A 17201-nucleotide genomic window follows, 5' to 3' on the forward strand; every position below is an offset into this window, starting at 1 on the left:
AAGGAAATAAAGGGATAAAAAAGGAGGATATGTCCAGGAATATACGGACGTATGGCAGCTGTACTGTATGTCATGCAGTAATATGGCCACTTTAGTGAGTAAGGCAAAATGGCTTCATATGTACATCATCGTCTTGGAAATGGTATTACACACCCATGAAATATTTTTTGTTCAGCTCACCATAGTTAAGGAGTACTTATGTTCGGAATTACCCATTTGACGGGAAACCAACTATAAGAACGGGAGTCACTCGCGTCAGAGCCTCAGTGACCTGCCAGTTAGTCCGATAAGTCATAACTTGAACGTGACGTGGTACTTTCAGTATTTTATTTCATCTTCTCCTCTCTCCCCTCAGCCCCTGCCTGCATTGCATTCGATTTTGTTATCAAAGTACAGTGTTTCTAGAAAGGTTTAAGCCCTCTTTGGATGCTAACGTTATGGTAAGTGTATCACGATTTACATGGATTTCTTTCACAGTATCTACTATTCTTTTGTTTTGGGACTTAACCTATGGTGTGAGGATGAGAGATGAGAGGAAGCCTAATATCCCAAAACAACTGCGTGGCGCTGCTCCTACGAGAAATTCCGTGATAAAACTCCGTCTTATACGAGGTAGGTCACATGCTCCGGAGTTGACTCATATGGGGTAATTTGCATGGCAGAAGTTATTAATTACATACAACCTGAATGGTTTTCTCTTAGCACCTCGAGTATCCGTAAACCTACGGTACAGTATCTGCCAGTAATTCCTTTATATCTCAGGGATTTTGGTCGAGTTCAACTTGATATGATTACGATTTGACATACTGCAGTATCACAAAATAGACAGGAACAACTGACTGCGACTGTACAGCCACTCTATAAGTATTAAAGAATCGTCACTCTCAGGTTGAATAAATGCAAACCAACGCAGTATCTCTTCACATGTTCTGATAAACTGAATAATATAATATTGAGTTCATACATACTATTCTGATTCAATCAATGGTGTAGTAAATGATTTAGTTATTGAGGTAAATCCAGGATTTTGAAAGCCTGAATGATTCGTGAGTAAATGTGGCGCACTTACTACATGGAATACTGTTTGATACACACACACACACACACACACACACACACACACACACACACACACACACACACACACACACACATATATATATATATATATATATATATATATATATATATATATATATATATATATATATATATATATATATATATATATATATATATATATATATATATATATATATATATATATATATATATATATATATATATATATATATATATATATATATATATATATATATATATATATATATATATATAAAACATTATCATGATCCATTACAAGTCCACTGCTGAGCAAAGGCCTCCCCCAACCTTCTCCACGAATTCCTTGACTGAGCCAGTCTTTGCCACGTTTTCCCTGCAAATTGCTTTACCTCATCTCTCCATCTCCTGTCTGGCCTTTTCCTGCTACGCTTAAAACTTTTTGGTGTCCAGTCAACCTGTTGCTCCATCAGTTATCCCCTATTATTGCTACGTGGCCTGCCCACCTCCATTTCTGTTCTTTTATAACTTCTATAATATCTTTGACTTTAGTCTGCTCTCTCACCTAAGTTGATCTCTTCATGTTTATTAAACATATTCCCAACACTGACAATTCCATTGCTCTTTGAGAACGGATTAATTTATTTCCCATCGATTTTGTCAGTTTTCAGGTCTCACAACCATACATCATAGCTGGAATTATACATTCGTTATATACTTTTCGTTTCATACAAACTGGCAAGCTACTTTTCGTAATGTCTCTATGTTTACCGATAGCTTTCCATCCAATTGTAATGCGTCATTTTATTTCGCTATCATTATCTTTCGTTAATTTTAGTATTTGTCCCAAGTAATTGTACTCCTCAACTTCTTCAAGATTTTCTCCGCTTATTCTGATGACGCTCTTTGGCGTTTGTGGATTAAACATTACTTTTACTCCGGTTCATCTTTATCCCTGCTTTGAGACTTTTTCTGTTCGGGTCATTTAACATTTCTTGCAATGCCTCTGTTGTTTCTGAGATTAGAACAATGTCATCTGCAAATCTTAAATGGTTTAGCTTTTCTCCATCTATGTTCACTTCTTTGTTTTCCCAGTCTAGCTTTCTGAAAATACTTTCTAGGCGTGCTGTAAATAATTTTGGTGAAATTGTATCGCTCTGACGCAAGCCCTTCTCTGTCTTATTTTTTTTCCGAGTCCTTATCTAAATTAACTGTAGCAGTTCCCTCTTTATAATGTTTTCGAGAAGTTTTACAGTGATCTCAGTCACTCCTTGTTCTCGCAATGAATTTACAGTTGCTATGTGCTCCGCTGAATCAAAAGCCTTTTCGTAATAAACAAAACCTAAGCACAGTGGTTTATTATATTCAGTAGTTTTCTCAGTTAGCTGTATCACTGTGTGTAGATGATCAGTAGTTGAATACTCGCTCGGAATCCTGCCTGTTCACGAGGTTGATTTTCCTCCAGATTTGTTGTTATTTTGTTTGTAAGGACTTTAGTGAAGAGTTTGTAAATGACTGATAATAAGCTAATGGGTCGATAGTTACTAAGATCTTTGAGTCACCATTTATGTAAAGTAAAATAACTCTTGCATTACATCATATTTTGGGAATTTTCTTCGTTTTTATGCATTGAGTAAATAAGTGAGCAAGCCTATCTTGTACTTCTACTCCTGCATCCAACAATAGATCTGCTGCTATTCCATCTTCTCTCGGAGTCTTCCCTCTTTTCATATTTTTAAGAGAAATATTTACTTCGTCTGGCGTTACCTCAGGTATTTCACTTCTGTCAACTGAAAAGTTAGCTATTGTTACTACGGTCTTTGATGCATATAGTGCTTTGTAAAATTCTTCAATTCTCTTCACCATCTTATCTCTGTATTTAATGACTTCGTTTTTGTCTTTCAGTGATGTATTTTGTTGCTTTCTTAGTGCCATTTTACTTCGGACCTGTTTCAGACATTTTCCTTTTTTGATGGTTTCTTTGATCTGATCCATGTTTCTCATTCTTTTTTTCTCTTTGTCCTTTGCTGATAAGCTTATTTAATTCTGCTTGTTCTGTTTCATCTTTCTTTGTTTTTACTTTCATTTCATTTCTTTTTTTCATAAGCTCGAGTGTCTTTTATGAGTACTACTTGGCTTTGGTTGAATTAGATTTTCCTACTACCTCTGCTGATTCTCTTAGCGCTTTTGTAGTCGGTCATTCAGTGCATCAGTGTCACATTCAGCATTATTTAGAGCCTGAAATCTGTTCCTTATTTCCAAATGAAAGGCAGCTTTGTTTTCGTTTACTTTTATTGTATTGGGCATACCTTTTTGTCTTTCATCATCTTTCTTTCTTCACTTCTGAAATTGAATCTGGTTGTGCAACCCACCATTCTATTGTCACTTCCTATATTTATTTTGTTGATAACTGTGACATTTGTGGTCGTGATATCCTTATCTGCTGTAATGAAGTCGATTTCATTCTTTGTTTCTCCATTTGGGCTTCTCCTGGTCCTCTTTCTCCCTATTCTTTTGTGAAAGAATGTGTTCATTATTCTCATGTTATACATTTCAGCAAAGTTTAACAGCATTTCTCCTCTTTCGTTCCTTTCTACCACTCCAAATTTTCCCATACATGCGTCTCCATTTCTTGATTTTCCAACTTTTGCATTGAAGTCTCCCATGAGTATAGTATACAGTATGTTGACTTTTCTTCTTCCATAATCTGGGAGATGTCGTCATAGAATGTTTCTATTTCTTCATCTGAGCTTTGAGAAATTGGCACATATGCTTGTATTACTTTCAGGGCATATTTTTTTGCACAGTCTAATGACAACAACTGCTGCTCTGTCAGATACACTGCTGAATTTAACAATGTTGTCTGCATGATTTCTGTTAATTAGAAATTCTACACTACTCTTTCATTTTGCCCTCCTCTGTAGTAAAATAGGTGGTTGCTGTCTTTGAGCTGAAATACTTTTTCTTCTTTTCTGTGGGTCTCACTCAGACCTACAACATCCCAACTAATGTTATCCAGTTCAGTCATTAAGTTATCAAGTTTGTAATCTTCTGCAAGGCTTCTCACGTTGAATGCATAGATCTTCATGGATTTCAGATTGTTTAATATCCCACTCTGTAACTTGCCACCACAGTGCCTACTCACTTTCTGTGGCACACTTCCCGTAAGCACAGGAGGCAGTGCGGTTGGATCTTCAGTAGATGATGATCCAACAGGACCGCCCGTCAAAGAATTTGCAATAGAACTCATGTTTGGTTGGGAGGATTGTGGCAAATAATCTCACCTTCCTGCCACATAGTTTCTGACGAGATGTAATTTTTGTGCCACCTTATTCATTATATTTGGTGGAGCCCTATACTGTACTGTATATCTATAGGGGGACCCATGGTCCGTGCCGTCTAAGACGGTACCACTATCCGCCACCCGGGGACGCACTAGGTAGCAGTGGGATTCTGCGCCTGTATATATATATATATATATATATATATATATATATATATATATATATATATATATATATATATATATATATCTTTTGTAGTTCCTCTCCCCATATCTAGAACCTACTTCACCCCTATCTCCCGGGAGAGAAATAGAATGGAAACAATGATTATGATGATAATTATGATGATGATGAGGAGAAGGACGAAATAAGAAAAACTGTATAGTATTTCAGAGTTCTTCATACTATGCTTTAAAATGTAAAGGACAGTGACGCTGGAGATAGCTGTTTGTTACCATAACCAATTTACTATGGAGAAGCTTTTTTGTTATTTTTGTTGCTGCTTCCTGATAGTCTGTTTAGGTTAGGAACGATCTCTACATATATTAGGGTTAATGAGTAATGAATGCTACCTCTCCACATCAAAATGCTTTTCATAAACTGAACATAAGCATATGGAGACAATCAGAATAAAAGAAAATAATGTTTTGGTTGTAAATAATATAATCGGCAGCAGCCTCAGTCAGTCCACTGCAAAACAACGGTCTTTTCCCTCTTCTTCTACTCTGACTTGTTGGCTATTAGAATGTTGTAACCAGTCCCACAGAATTCCTCATCTCTCGTGCATAATACAGTTATAAAATTAGGCATATGGCACAGCATTTCATTAATATTTCCAACTGTAAAGTAAAGAGTGCACAGTGAGAAAATTGAAGCCCTTTCACTTCCAGGACATTATTACTCTTTAATTCGTACTATTGCTTGACGATTTTAATGAGTTCAGAGATGACCCTGAGAAATGGACAGGTTAACAACAGTAGATCCCTAATTCGTTATTACAATACATATCTTTAGGCTGAATAAAATTGTCTGACAATAGCAAGCATAAAAGAATCACTTAACTCGAGATAATCGTTTCACCATGTTATTAACTTCTTTTATTTCATGCTGGTTTTTGCTAGACAGTTTTATTTATATTAGCTAAGGCTCTCATGCACCCAAAGGGATAAGAACTTCTCACCCACTTGACAGCGAAGTATCTGTGAAACTGAATGTAATCATCTGGTTGTACGATGAGCAAAATAAGAAACGCATTATAATACAAATGAACTTAACGTTTTCAGTCCGAAAATGCATTTTCTATTTTATTCTTGGTGCTTTCCATTAGCTTAAGGAGACAGACTACAGTGACTTAATGGAGACTTATAACAAGCCTGTTACTATAAATGGGCTCGCAAAGCTAAATAGAATCGTATAAAGATAACAACAATCACTAAACCAAAGCGGTTAACCAGAGATCCCTACCGTCGTCCTCAGTCTGGCAGAAAACAGGCATGGTTGAAGCACTGGGACCTACGTCATTATAGGCTCTCACCGACACACTCATGTTGGTGGCAGAAGGCAGGGAGTTCAGGTTCTTTTCTAGGTTAGTTGTATTCACCTGCCATACATTATCTGAAATAAGTTGCAAGTTAAGTACAAAAATCTTAACATTAAAAACTGGGAAACCATCTCAGAAATGAACAAAATCTTATTATGGCAGAAGCAAAATTATGATAACCAGGATTCTACACCTTCTGAGAAGGTTAACAAATAATTACTTGCACATATACATGCATACATTCTGCAAGGTAGAGTTCCATTCTAGCATGGAAGAACCTAGTTCACCTGATCGCCACTGTTCAAGCTGTATTGTCTCTTACATTATTCATTTCAAATCTCATAACATGAGGTCCATTCTTCGGAACTTCCAATTTTTCTGGTTTCGGCTGCAAAGATCTTCCTTTCCATATTCATGGCGATATATTGTTTTACCTACTTAATCTCATGCATTCTTGCCCACATTCTGCTGATGCACATCCGGGACCATTTGCTAAGGTTTCAGAAGTCTGAGCAATTCGTACTCACACTCAAGAGTTTCACAAAGTCTGCTTGCAGCCTATTTGGATATCAAGAAGAAGACTCAGTAAATCGGGAGGTACTATAGGAACTCTTGAGACTCCGTGGGGTCCCCACAAGGATAATCCAACTGAATGCTTGCCTGTATTCAAACATGGAGAGTGCTGTCAGGTGGAGAGGAGGAACATCCGACTTTTTTACAGTAAGTACTGCAGTAAGACAGGGATGTGTCCTTGCTCCCATGTTTTTCAACACGTGCACTGATTGGGTATTTGGCCGATCTAAGTCGAAGTCACTGTGGAATATCAATGGGCAATTATCAGGGTTACTAACCTTGAATTTGCAGATGATGCTGATATCGTGGAGGAATCGTTGCAGATATAACTGAGTGCCCTCGAGGAATTTCATGAGAATGCAAAGCCACTGGGATTAAAGGGCTCTTGGACTAAGGCCAAGGTCCAGGCTTTTGTTGGCTTGTTGGATGAAGCAGTTCAGTCTGTTCAAGCATGTGATGAGAACATGAAATTTTTTGTAGGGAGTCACTTATCGTGGTAATGTGGTAATTAATAGTGGTAGGTCAAATGATGAGATTTCTCGTCGCATCTGTCTGACCTAGGGGCTTATGAATTCACTCATTTCGGGTTTTTGGCGTTGCAGTTATTTGTGCAGAATGACGAAAATTCGTATCGTCAAGGCATTGGTGCTCTCAGTCTTACTCTTTTGGGCGTGAGACATGGACACTTACCAGTAATTTGAAGAGGTAATCTGGGTCCTTTGGTACTGAGTGTCCTTGCAGGATCATGAGATATCGCTGATACGACCGGGTACGCAACGTGCGACTGCACCCATTACCCACACATTACATCAGCGTCAACTCCTGTTGTATGGGAACGAGGCTCGCTTTACTGAGGCCGACCCTGGCCACAGGATGGTCTATGAGTGAGTTAACCCAGAGTGGAGGAGACCAAGGAGAAGGCCACGGAACTCTTTGCTGGAGAAGGTTATCATTCATGTCGAAAGATACTTAGAGGGAGAAGAGTTGTTGCGTGGAGAGTTGCACGAAGAAACCCACGTGAGTGTAGTCGGGGGGTTTGCGAGGCTATGTGTCCCAAGACGTTTGTCTCGTGCCATGACGTTGATGATAATGATTATATCTACATGTCCAAACCATGTTGGCCACCCATACATACCCTCATCTCACCAACAGTCCCAGTAGCAACCTATGTACATTCTTCGCACTACAGAATGCAGTTAGGATATTTGTACAAGCGTGTTTGGTAACGATTATGTGAGCGAGGTATGTGATGATGATACTGTGGTAGTGATGGTCTGACGATCTCTTGTGTTCTTAATAGCGAGGTCGTGTGGCTTATCTTCTAGTGATGAATGTGGGTATCCGGTGGTGGATGTGTGGCACCCTTACCAATGTTTGGTGTGGCAATGGTTGGTGTTTGCCTGTGTGATGGTGGTGTGGCACACTAATTCTTGTTTGTCTGAGTGCATGAAGTGGTGTAGCAATGTTGGGTTTGCGTGCAGTGGTAATATTAAGCAAACTAACTCAGGTTTAGCATAGGTGTAGCAGGTGTGTGTGGTGAGTGACCCTCTTACTTGTATATGTGGAAGTGGTGTCATGGTGGGTGTGTGAGGTGGGTGTGACAACGACGGTGTAGCCACTGACAGGAGCGTTGACACAGTGTAGGGGAGGAGGGGACCACCACACCCGCACACTGCCACGACCTTTTCCTCGACACGACACTCCCGAAGCTGGGCAGGCAGGTGCTGAGAGAGTGAGAAAGAGAGGAAGGGACAGTTTATCCACTCATTGTGAGAATAATCCCTAGTCTCCTTCATATTATTATTTATTAATCTTCATTCCAGCTTGTATCTCATCAACAACTGGTTATTCCTTGTCAGCTATCCTCGGTCATCATTAACCATGCCCTCATTATCCCCAGCCACCTATTAGTATGCCTTTATATATAGTCGTACTACTATCTTTCATCCTCTCCATACCATCATCCCCTTATATGTTCTGCTACTTAATTTGTGCTGTCTATCTACCTCCACTTACTGCCGCGTATGTATATATCTTCACCCCCCCCCCTACCTATCTTCATCCACCTACCATCATGTCCAGTGGATTCAACGATCCTGGGAGACGATAGAGGTCCCTGCCCAGCCCTGTTGAAGGCCCTGACAGCCACCTCGTACAGGGAGCCGGGTATCAGGTTACGCACTTCATATTGCCCCATACTTTCACTACCATCTGTAGGTGATGTGAGAGACAACTAGGGTGGAGTGACAGGTAAACATATATGCAGTATAAACATCTATCTATCTATATGTATGTATGTATGCATGGATGTATGTATGTGAGTATGTAGATAGATAGAAAGATAGATAGATATTCATTCATTCATTCATTCATCATCCAATCGTATGTTGCCCCATGAGGAGCGTATGGGCCCAGGGCTAGGCAAGTTGGTCCTGACATTTAAGATGAGAGTGACCAGCCTCACTCATCGCTGAGTGGCATTACGTGGGCAATAAACCCCAACCATCCCTTGGATATAAACCTTCCCCGGCTCAATCCGACTGGAGTGCCTTAATTTCCCAGTAAAACACCATATATATATAAATATGGAGCCTCTGTGGTACAGCAGTAAAGTGTGCGCTTTCGTACATGGAAGAACGAGGGTTCGCGCCCCGCCAGGGTAATGCTGTAAACTTTGGGAGCGTTCTTCTGGCCATGTACTGTATTGGCGGACACAAGGGGTATTGTGGTTGAACCAGTGTCACATACTAAAAGTATGCTTGCACCCAGTCGGCTTGAGCGGGCCGATTACACTTGGTTCACAGACTACACACACATCCAAAGCCACTCCAACACAACAGTTACACTTACAAGCACTTCTCCCCCTACATACAATCTCTACCAGACAGCCAAAGCCTCTTGGTAGAGATACATTGGCTGTATCGTCCCCACTTCGGTAGGGATAGGCCGGTCCTGTTGTGGACACTCAAACGGTTGATGAGATGAGAGATGAAATTATATATATATATTTCGCTTAGAATGGATATAAAGAGACGGCTGTATGAGGGTTTTTGTTGTACCGACTGCGTTATATGGGGCTGAAACATGGAATATGTGTGTAGCAGAGAGGAAAAGTTTGAATGTGATGGAGATGAGGTGTCTGAGGAGTATGTGTGGAGTGACGCGTATGGATCGAGTGCGAAATGATGAAGTGCGAAGGAGAACTGGAGTTGTTTGGGAGATGGCTGGTAGAGTTGAGCAGAGGGTGTTGCGATGGTTTGGGCATATGGAGAGAATGAAGAATGAGCGATTGGTGAAAAAGATAACTAGATCTGATGTGAGAGGTGTAAGGCTGAGAGGGAGACCACGAATAGGATGGATGGACAGTGTGAAGAGAGCGCTGGATGCGAGAGGGAGGTCTGTTGATCAAGGAAGAGTGGCTGTGCATGACAGAAATAAATGGAGAGAAATTGTGAATGAATAAATGATGATGCAGCCCTGAGGGGATATTCTCCCGCATTTGGTCTGATTAGCTAGTCAGGTCAGGTGTGAGTAAGGGGATGGGTCTATTATGATGTGGCATGGGTAAACCAGCTCTGCTGTCGGGCCCTGCTGCGGATGTCACTGATAGCACTGCGCAGTTGACCCATGTGTGGTGTGGTGCGGTGAGGATCTGTCCCTTCTCCCCTTTGGGGCTAAGATGCGAATGACTGTGTTTGAATGGATGAGTAAATTGGGAGTGTGTTGTCCTGTCTCGGCTACCTCCCCTTCCATGGGGGAAGCAGCCTAGGTATATAGATAGATAGATAGATAGATAGATAGATATAGATAGATAGATATAGATATATAGATATATATGTGTGTGTGTGTGTGTGTGTGTGTGTGTGTGTGTGTGTTTTACAGGCAGAGTGTGAAATTAGTCATTCCATGATATGCCTGGTCTGTACGTGAAACGAGTGTAAAATAGGTAGCCTATATGTACCAGCGTAACATAACGTAGTGTTCATCTAACCTAACCTAACTTAACCTAATCAAACCTAAACTTAACCTACATTATCAAAGTCTAACCTAAGCATAACCTGAATTAACAAACCAAAATTAAGCTAACCCAATTAATACTCATTTCTCGAACTGACTAGGCATTTTGAGAAATGAATGATTTCATACTCTATCTATAATACATTCATTCATACATACATATATATATATATATATATATATATACACACAAGTAATCCCTCCACTATCCGACGTAATAGAGCCATAGGCATGTCTGGATAGTGGTCCTGTCCAGATTGTGGGCACCAGTCTCCTGGACTTGTACTTATGGACCCTAACTCAGAAAAAGCCTATACAACTCCCTCTGGACATGCATAGCACCTATTTAAGACCCAAATCACACCAATAAGGGACATAAAAGACTGAAATAAATGCATAAAATGAGGTTTTTGAATTAGGTTCATACAATATTAAACATTCTGGGTACTTACAAGTCCCTGGCTCCTGGACTGGTAGTTATGGACCCTAACCTAGCCTAACTCAGAAAAACACCTCCCTACTGCACATGCATAGCACCTAAGACACAACATACTCACACCAATAAGGGACATAAAAGAGTGAAATAAGGTGTCTGAGGTAAGTATAGTATGGAAAATACAGTAGAGTACAGTATGAAACATTTTGCCTACTTACAGGAAGTCCATGGCCATCTCGATGAATAACCGCCTCCTCTCAGACTCTGACAGTAAGAGAGATTTCCTGAAGCACTTGCAGTACACTGTTCATGAAGTCTTGCACTGAACTTGGTCATTCACACTCAGAAGTCCATTCTCTTCACACTGCACACTCTTTGTCTTACTTATGCTCCATTGTAACTTAATAAGTGTTGCACTCTGCACTTTAAGTCTTTCCACTCATAAAACCAGCTTCAAAACAAATCACAAGTGTATTTACGTTAAATTTAGTCCAAAAATTTTGTCTTTTCACTCAAATTCCTACTTTCTTTACAATATTGTATGCACTGTTTTTCTTTCACTGCACAACACTAAATTCCCGTGTGGTCTACTGGAGAAGTTCTTGCCGTTTAATCACTGTCAGAGTCTGACAGTATCGCTTGCAGGTGACCTAGGGGTGCGTCGCTGGGTCATGGTGATGGCCTACCCACTGTAGACAACTCTGAAGATAGATGCAAACTCACGTCGAGCGGTGACTCCACCGTGGTTGATGTGCTGGGCTGTGGCTCGGAGCATGAGGGCCTGTCTTGGGGAGGCAACGGAGTGGAGCCAGGGCTAGGCACAGTGGGAGTCACGTGCCTGAAAAAGCTGTCAATCGTTGATTGATGCAAGGAACGATGATTCTGACGATTTATGATGCACTGCCTGAAAGCACGCACTTCCTCCACAAGTTCCAAGGGCCCCATCTCCCTGTCCCAGTCCGGGTGTTCCAGGTAGTCCAGAATGAACTCTTGGTGCTCCCGGAGTGCGCTCAGCTTGGGAATGGCTGGAGTTGTGTCATGCTGAGAGGAGTCTGCATCATCGTCACCGTCCTCGTCGGAATCTTCAAACTTGGTACTGACACCTGCAACTGAAGATGCGATCTCAATATCAGACAGGGTCTGATACCCAGGATCGCCCTCGTCATCATCCAACCACTCACGCACTTCGTCCACATCAACATCATTGCCGTGCGCACGTAGACATGCATGGGAGTCATCCACGTTGAAACCTAGGAAATCGTACTCTGCATCCGTTCCGAGAAGCAGACGAAACCAAACATGTTCTAGAGTCTTGACAGGGATTTCCTTCCATGCACTGGCCCAGTTGTAAATGACAGACTTGATGTTGTAGTGACGAAGGTTTTCCAAAGTCCGCTGGCCTCGCGTGTCCCGTCCCTCCCTGCACTCGTCCTCGTCCTCGAGAACAACCATCACCTCATCCAGGAACTTCCGTTGGTATAGGCGCTTCGTTGCCACGATCACTCCTTGGTCCATTGGTTGGATGAGAGCAGTAGTATTAGGTGGCAGAAACATGCACCTATTGCAGCCATTCTCAGCCACCAAGTCCTTGTTGCACGGGTGGGCAGGTGCATTGTCTAGGAGAAGGAGGGCCTTTACCTGGTCGCGTGGGATTCCCAGTTTCTCCATCTGGTAATGTATGACCTCCTTGATGAAATGGCAGTGGAACCAGTCTTTGAAGATCTGGGCTGTGAACCATGCCTTCAAAGAATGGTACCAGACAACAGAAAGGACATCCATCACCCTACGAAGACACTAAGGCTGCTTTGCACAGCCAACAATAACGGGCTTAAGCCGGTGCATGCCGTTAGCATTGGCACAACACAAAGCAGATAGCCGTTGCTTGGAGAGCTTGTGGCCAGGTACACGCTTCTCCGTCTCCTCGGCTAGAGTGTTCATTGGCAAAGAGCAATAGAATAAACCAGTTTCGTCAGCGTTGTAGACTTTACCGAGAGTGAGGCCCTCCCTGTCGATCAAGCCCTTCACCTTGTGCTGAAACTCCTCTATTCCATCCTCGTTAGCGTCCAAAGCTTCGCCATGAGACTTATGGTTGGTAAGGCCATGCCATAACTTAAACGCAAAGAGCCAACCCTCAGATGCCTTGAAGTCTGGGGCGTCGAGAAGCCTTGCAAACTTCTCAGCAGCAGCCTTCAGCTCCGTACCACATACCATCACACCAGCAGCACGTTGCTGTTGATACCAAATCAACATGGAGTGGTCGACTTCAGCAAACTTGGGAGTAAACATCACCTTCCTCTCCACGCTGCATTTGCTTTTCAACGAGAAGTCAGCCATGTACTCCATGAGTTTGTCTCGGGATCTCTTAATATCAGACAATGTAGATCAGGCCAGGTTAAACTCATGGAGGATGCGTGAAGAAGACTATCCCGCATCTATTTTCTCCAATATCTCCCGCTTCTTCTCCAGAGTCAATACCACTCTCTTCCTCTTCTCAGGCGGCGGGGCCATCATCACACACACGAACGAGAGGCACGAGAGCAGCAGGAGTGTCTGCAGCACATAAGGCACCACCACAAAAGCAAGCACGTGGGCAGCCACTACGACGAGCGTTCACTCGCAACAAGAGACAGGCGGAAAGTGGGGAGGATGCAGGGGTGCTCTAGCGGACGTCGGAGGAATGACGCGCCACAACAAAGCTGTCCCGCGCCCCGAGCGCAAAGTTCAAATTACGGGCGGGAAAAAATCTTTTTTTTTTTTTTTTTTTGCGGTTTTCAGACCATTTTGGGATTATTGGATCCTGGGACAATTATGTCCGGTTAGTGGGGATGTCCAGAAAGTGGGTGTCCGGATAGTGGAGGTGTGTGTGTGTGTGTGTGTATATATATATATATATATATATATATATATATATATATATATATATATATATATATATATATATATATATATATATATATATATATATATATATATATATATATATACAGTATATATATATATATAATGGTAGGTGGGGGCACTCACCATCCACTCACTCGATGTATTGCTGCTCTCGGGTGTCTGCCCTTTCCTCTCTTCCATCCTTCTTTTCTTCCATCCTCTTTTGTCTTTCTATCCTTCATTCTTTCCTTGTCCTTCTGCCTACGGATGACTTTACACTCTCTCTTCTGTCTTTCTTCCCTTCATTCTTTCCTTTTCCTTCTGCCTGTGGTCGACTCTATACTGAGTGACAAGTCAAATGGTTTCCTCTACACCAGGAAACCATTTACTACGCTGGGTGGTAACCATATAACCAAATTTTGGCACCAGGTGGTTTAATGGGTAATTATTGCGCTCCAGTCGGACTGAGCCAGTGAAGGTTTATATCCAAGGGGTGGTTGGGGTTGATTGCTCATGTAATGCCACTCAGGGATGAGTGAGGCTGGTCACTCTCATCTTAAATGTCGAGTTCAACTGCCTAGCCCCGGGCTCCTACGCTCCTCTTGGAGCAATGTAGGATTGGATTATGGATGGATGGATATATATATATATATATATATATATATATATATATATATATATATATATAATCCGGACCTCATTCCCATCCTAGGGCTGGGTGAGGAGTAGCAACGTCCAGACAGCCCAGGTCTGCCCAGTCCAATGGGCCAGGCTTTAAGCCTCCGGAATCCTGGCTGTCTAAGATGCTAAAAACATTTACCACATTCTGTAGCTTCCCATAAACTTATTCGATATAGTAATCCAGACGCTGTCACGTTAAAAAGGAGTGTCAAATCGCTGATCATGCACTTCTTCTTACAACATTCATCCAGCCAGCTCGATCTCTTTTCAGGCCCCTTGCCTCACCGACTTCCATACATCTTTTCCTCACACACTTATCCACCATATCCTTCCACCTTCCCTTTGACCTACTTCGCCTCCTCCCGACTTCAAAATCGCTCAGATATACCTTTTTCACCACTCTTTTGTTATCTATTCTCTCCATATGGCCATACCATCTCAGTACACTCTCTTCGATTCTGGTGTCCACAAACTTCCTCAGTCCAAATCTTTCAGAAGTCACATAATTTCGTATCCTATCCACTCTCTGTGTTCCACATACATTCTTCAGCAGTCCCATTTCCACTGCTCCCACTCCTGACTTTTCATTTTCATGCCACACCATAGTCTCACATCCATATGTTAAAGATGGCACTAACATTCCTTCATGTATGCCTCGTGCAGCTGCAACACTGAAGCCTCTGTCTGTTATCAAGGCCTTCATATAGCACCAGCTACTTTCCTTCCTCTTGTCACTCTACTTTCCACTTCGTTTGCACATTTCTTCTTTTTTATCTCTTTACTCAGGTATTTGAAGTCTCTCACCAATTCCAGTCTCTCCCCGTTCACTGTAACATCACACCGGAAGTCGCCTCTCTCAATAACCATCACGTTACTCTTTTCTACATTTATTCCCAAGACACGACACTCACAGACATCAGCAATACTCTGCATCAGTCTACCAAGTTCTTGTCTGGTACTTGAAAGTGGTACTGCATCATCAGCATACAGCAAATTTGAGATACTCCATCCATCACCATTCAATACCAGTGGCATCCATCTCTCCATTACTCGTGTTTTTACTTCTCTCATCACCCAACCCATATATATATATATATATATATATATATATATATATATATATATATATATATATATATATATATATATATATATATATATATATATATATATATATATATATATATATATATATATATATATATATATATATATATATATATATATATATATATATATATATAGATAGATAGATAGATAGATAGATATAGATAGATAGATATAGATAGATAGATAGATAGATATGAGTGTGAGACTATGGTGTGGCATGAAAATGAAAAGTCAAGAGTAAGAGCAGTGGAGACTGGACTGATGAGGAATGTGTGTGGAGTACAGAGGGTTGATAGGATACGAAATAATGTGATTCGTGAAAAGTTTGGGGTGAGGAAGTCGGTGGACACCAGAATCGAAGAGAGTGTCCTGAGGTGGTATGGTCATATGGAAAGAATGGATAACAATAGAGTGGTGAAAAAGGTGTATCTGAGCGAATCTGAAGGAGGGAGGAGGCGAGGTAGGCCAAGGAGAAGGTGGAGAGATATGGTGGATGAGTGTTTAAGGAAGAGACGTTTGGAAGTCGGTGAGGCTAGGGAACTGACAAGAGACTGAGCTGGCTGGATGAATGTTGTGAGGAGAAGTGCATGATCAGGGATTGTGGCACCCCTTGTGAGCATGGCAGAGTCCGGATTGAATCAATCGGATACGTTTGTGTGAAGCTGCAGAATGTGGTGAATGTTTTTGGCGTATCCGGTAGGGCCAGGATTCCGGGGGCTTGAATGATGGGTGGATGAAAGAGTGGCCTATTTGGATTGGGCAAGTTTGTACTGTCTGGACATTGCTACTCTTCATCCTGCCCTTGGGTGGGAAAGGAGGTCCGGGTGCTGATGATGATGATGGATATACAGTATATATATATATATATATATATATATATATATATATATATATATATATATATATATATATATATATATATATATATATATATTCTGCCTATTGATCTAATCCATTTCTCTCTCAGTAAAAATGAATGTCAAAATGATTCATAGACATTTCAAGTACCGAAGCATAAATTTGGTACAAACGTTATTACTTTCATTGTTATTATTATTATTATTATTATTATTATTATTATTATTACTGTAGTTCTAGTGTTACCGGTTTATTACAGTACAACAACAACAACTACTACTACTAGAACTACTGCTACTACTACTACTACAACTACTATTACAACATTAAGTACTACTACTACTAGTACTTCAAATAATCATAGTAATAATGACAATAATTGTAATAAAAATAATAACCTGAAGACTGTAACTGTCAGAGACAATTACTGATTCCCACCTATGAGAATGTTATAGAACTTGAGTTTCTTGCAATAACTCAAAGTATTTGAACTGTTCCAGGACCAGACAAAAATTCTAGGGCCAAAAAGTGCCTCATGGAAGGGCAATTGGAAATTGTTGAAAAGTGTGTTGCACGAAATGTAATCAGGCATAAATAAAATTTAAATTTCTTCCTTACAAATGTTTGGTTTATAATTTTATCGCGTGATTTCCTTCCATGTACTTATACCTAAAATAATTTTGAAGTAAACTGAGGATGAACATTCATGATATTTTGACATCTTTTCACTAGCAACCTTGAAAAGTAGACCAAGGTCACA

General features: G+C 40.9%; 1 protein-coding gene across 1 annotated transcript in view; it reads right to left on the reverse strand.

The window, feature by feature from the left end:
- LOC145392421 (cell adhesion molecule Dscam2-like) overlaps positions 1–17201 on the reverse strand; it is a 331196-nt gene that overhangs the window by 114451 nt on the left and 199544 nt on the right. Inside the window, exons 15-17 of the mRNA XM_080266830.1 lie at positions 8530–8670; positions 8013–8183; positions 5811–5960 (exon numbers count right to left, since the gene is read on the reverse strand). Of these exons, the coding sequence (XP_080122956.1) occupies positions 5811–5960; positions 8013–8183; positions 8530–8670 (462 nt within the window). The remainder of the gene's footprint in view (positions 1–5810; positions 5961–8012; positions 8184–8529; positions 8671–17201) is intronic.

Source organism: Coenobita brevimanus, chromosome 22 (genome assembly GCF_032717465.1).
Source record: "Coenobita brevimanus isolate Jiangsu-jjx chromosome 22, ASM3271746v2, whole genome shotgun sequence".
NCBI lineage: Eukaryota > Metazoa > Arthropoda > Malacostraca > Decapoda > Coenobitidae > Coenobita > Coenobita brevimanus.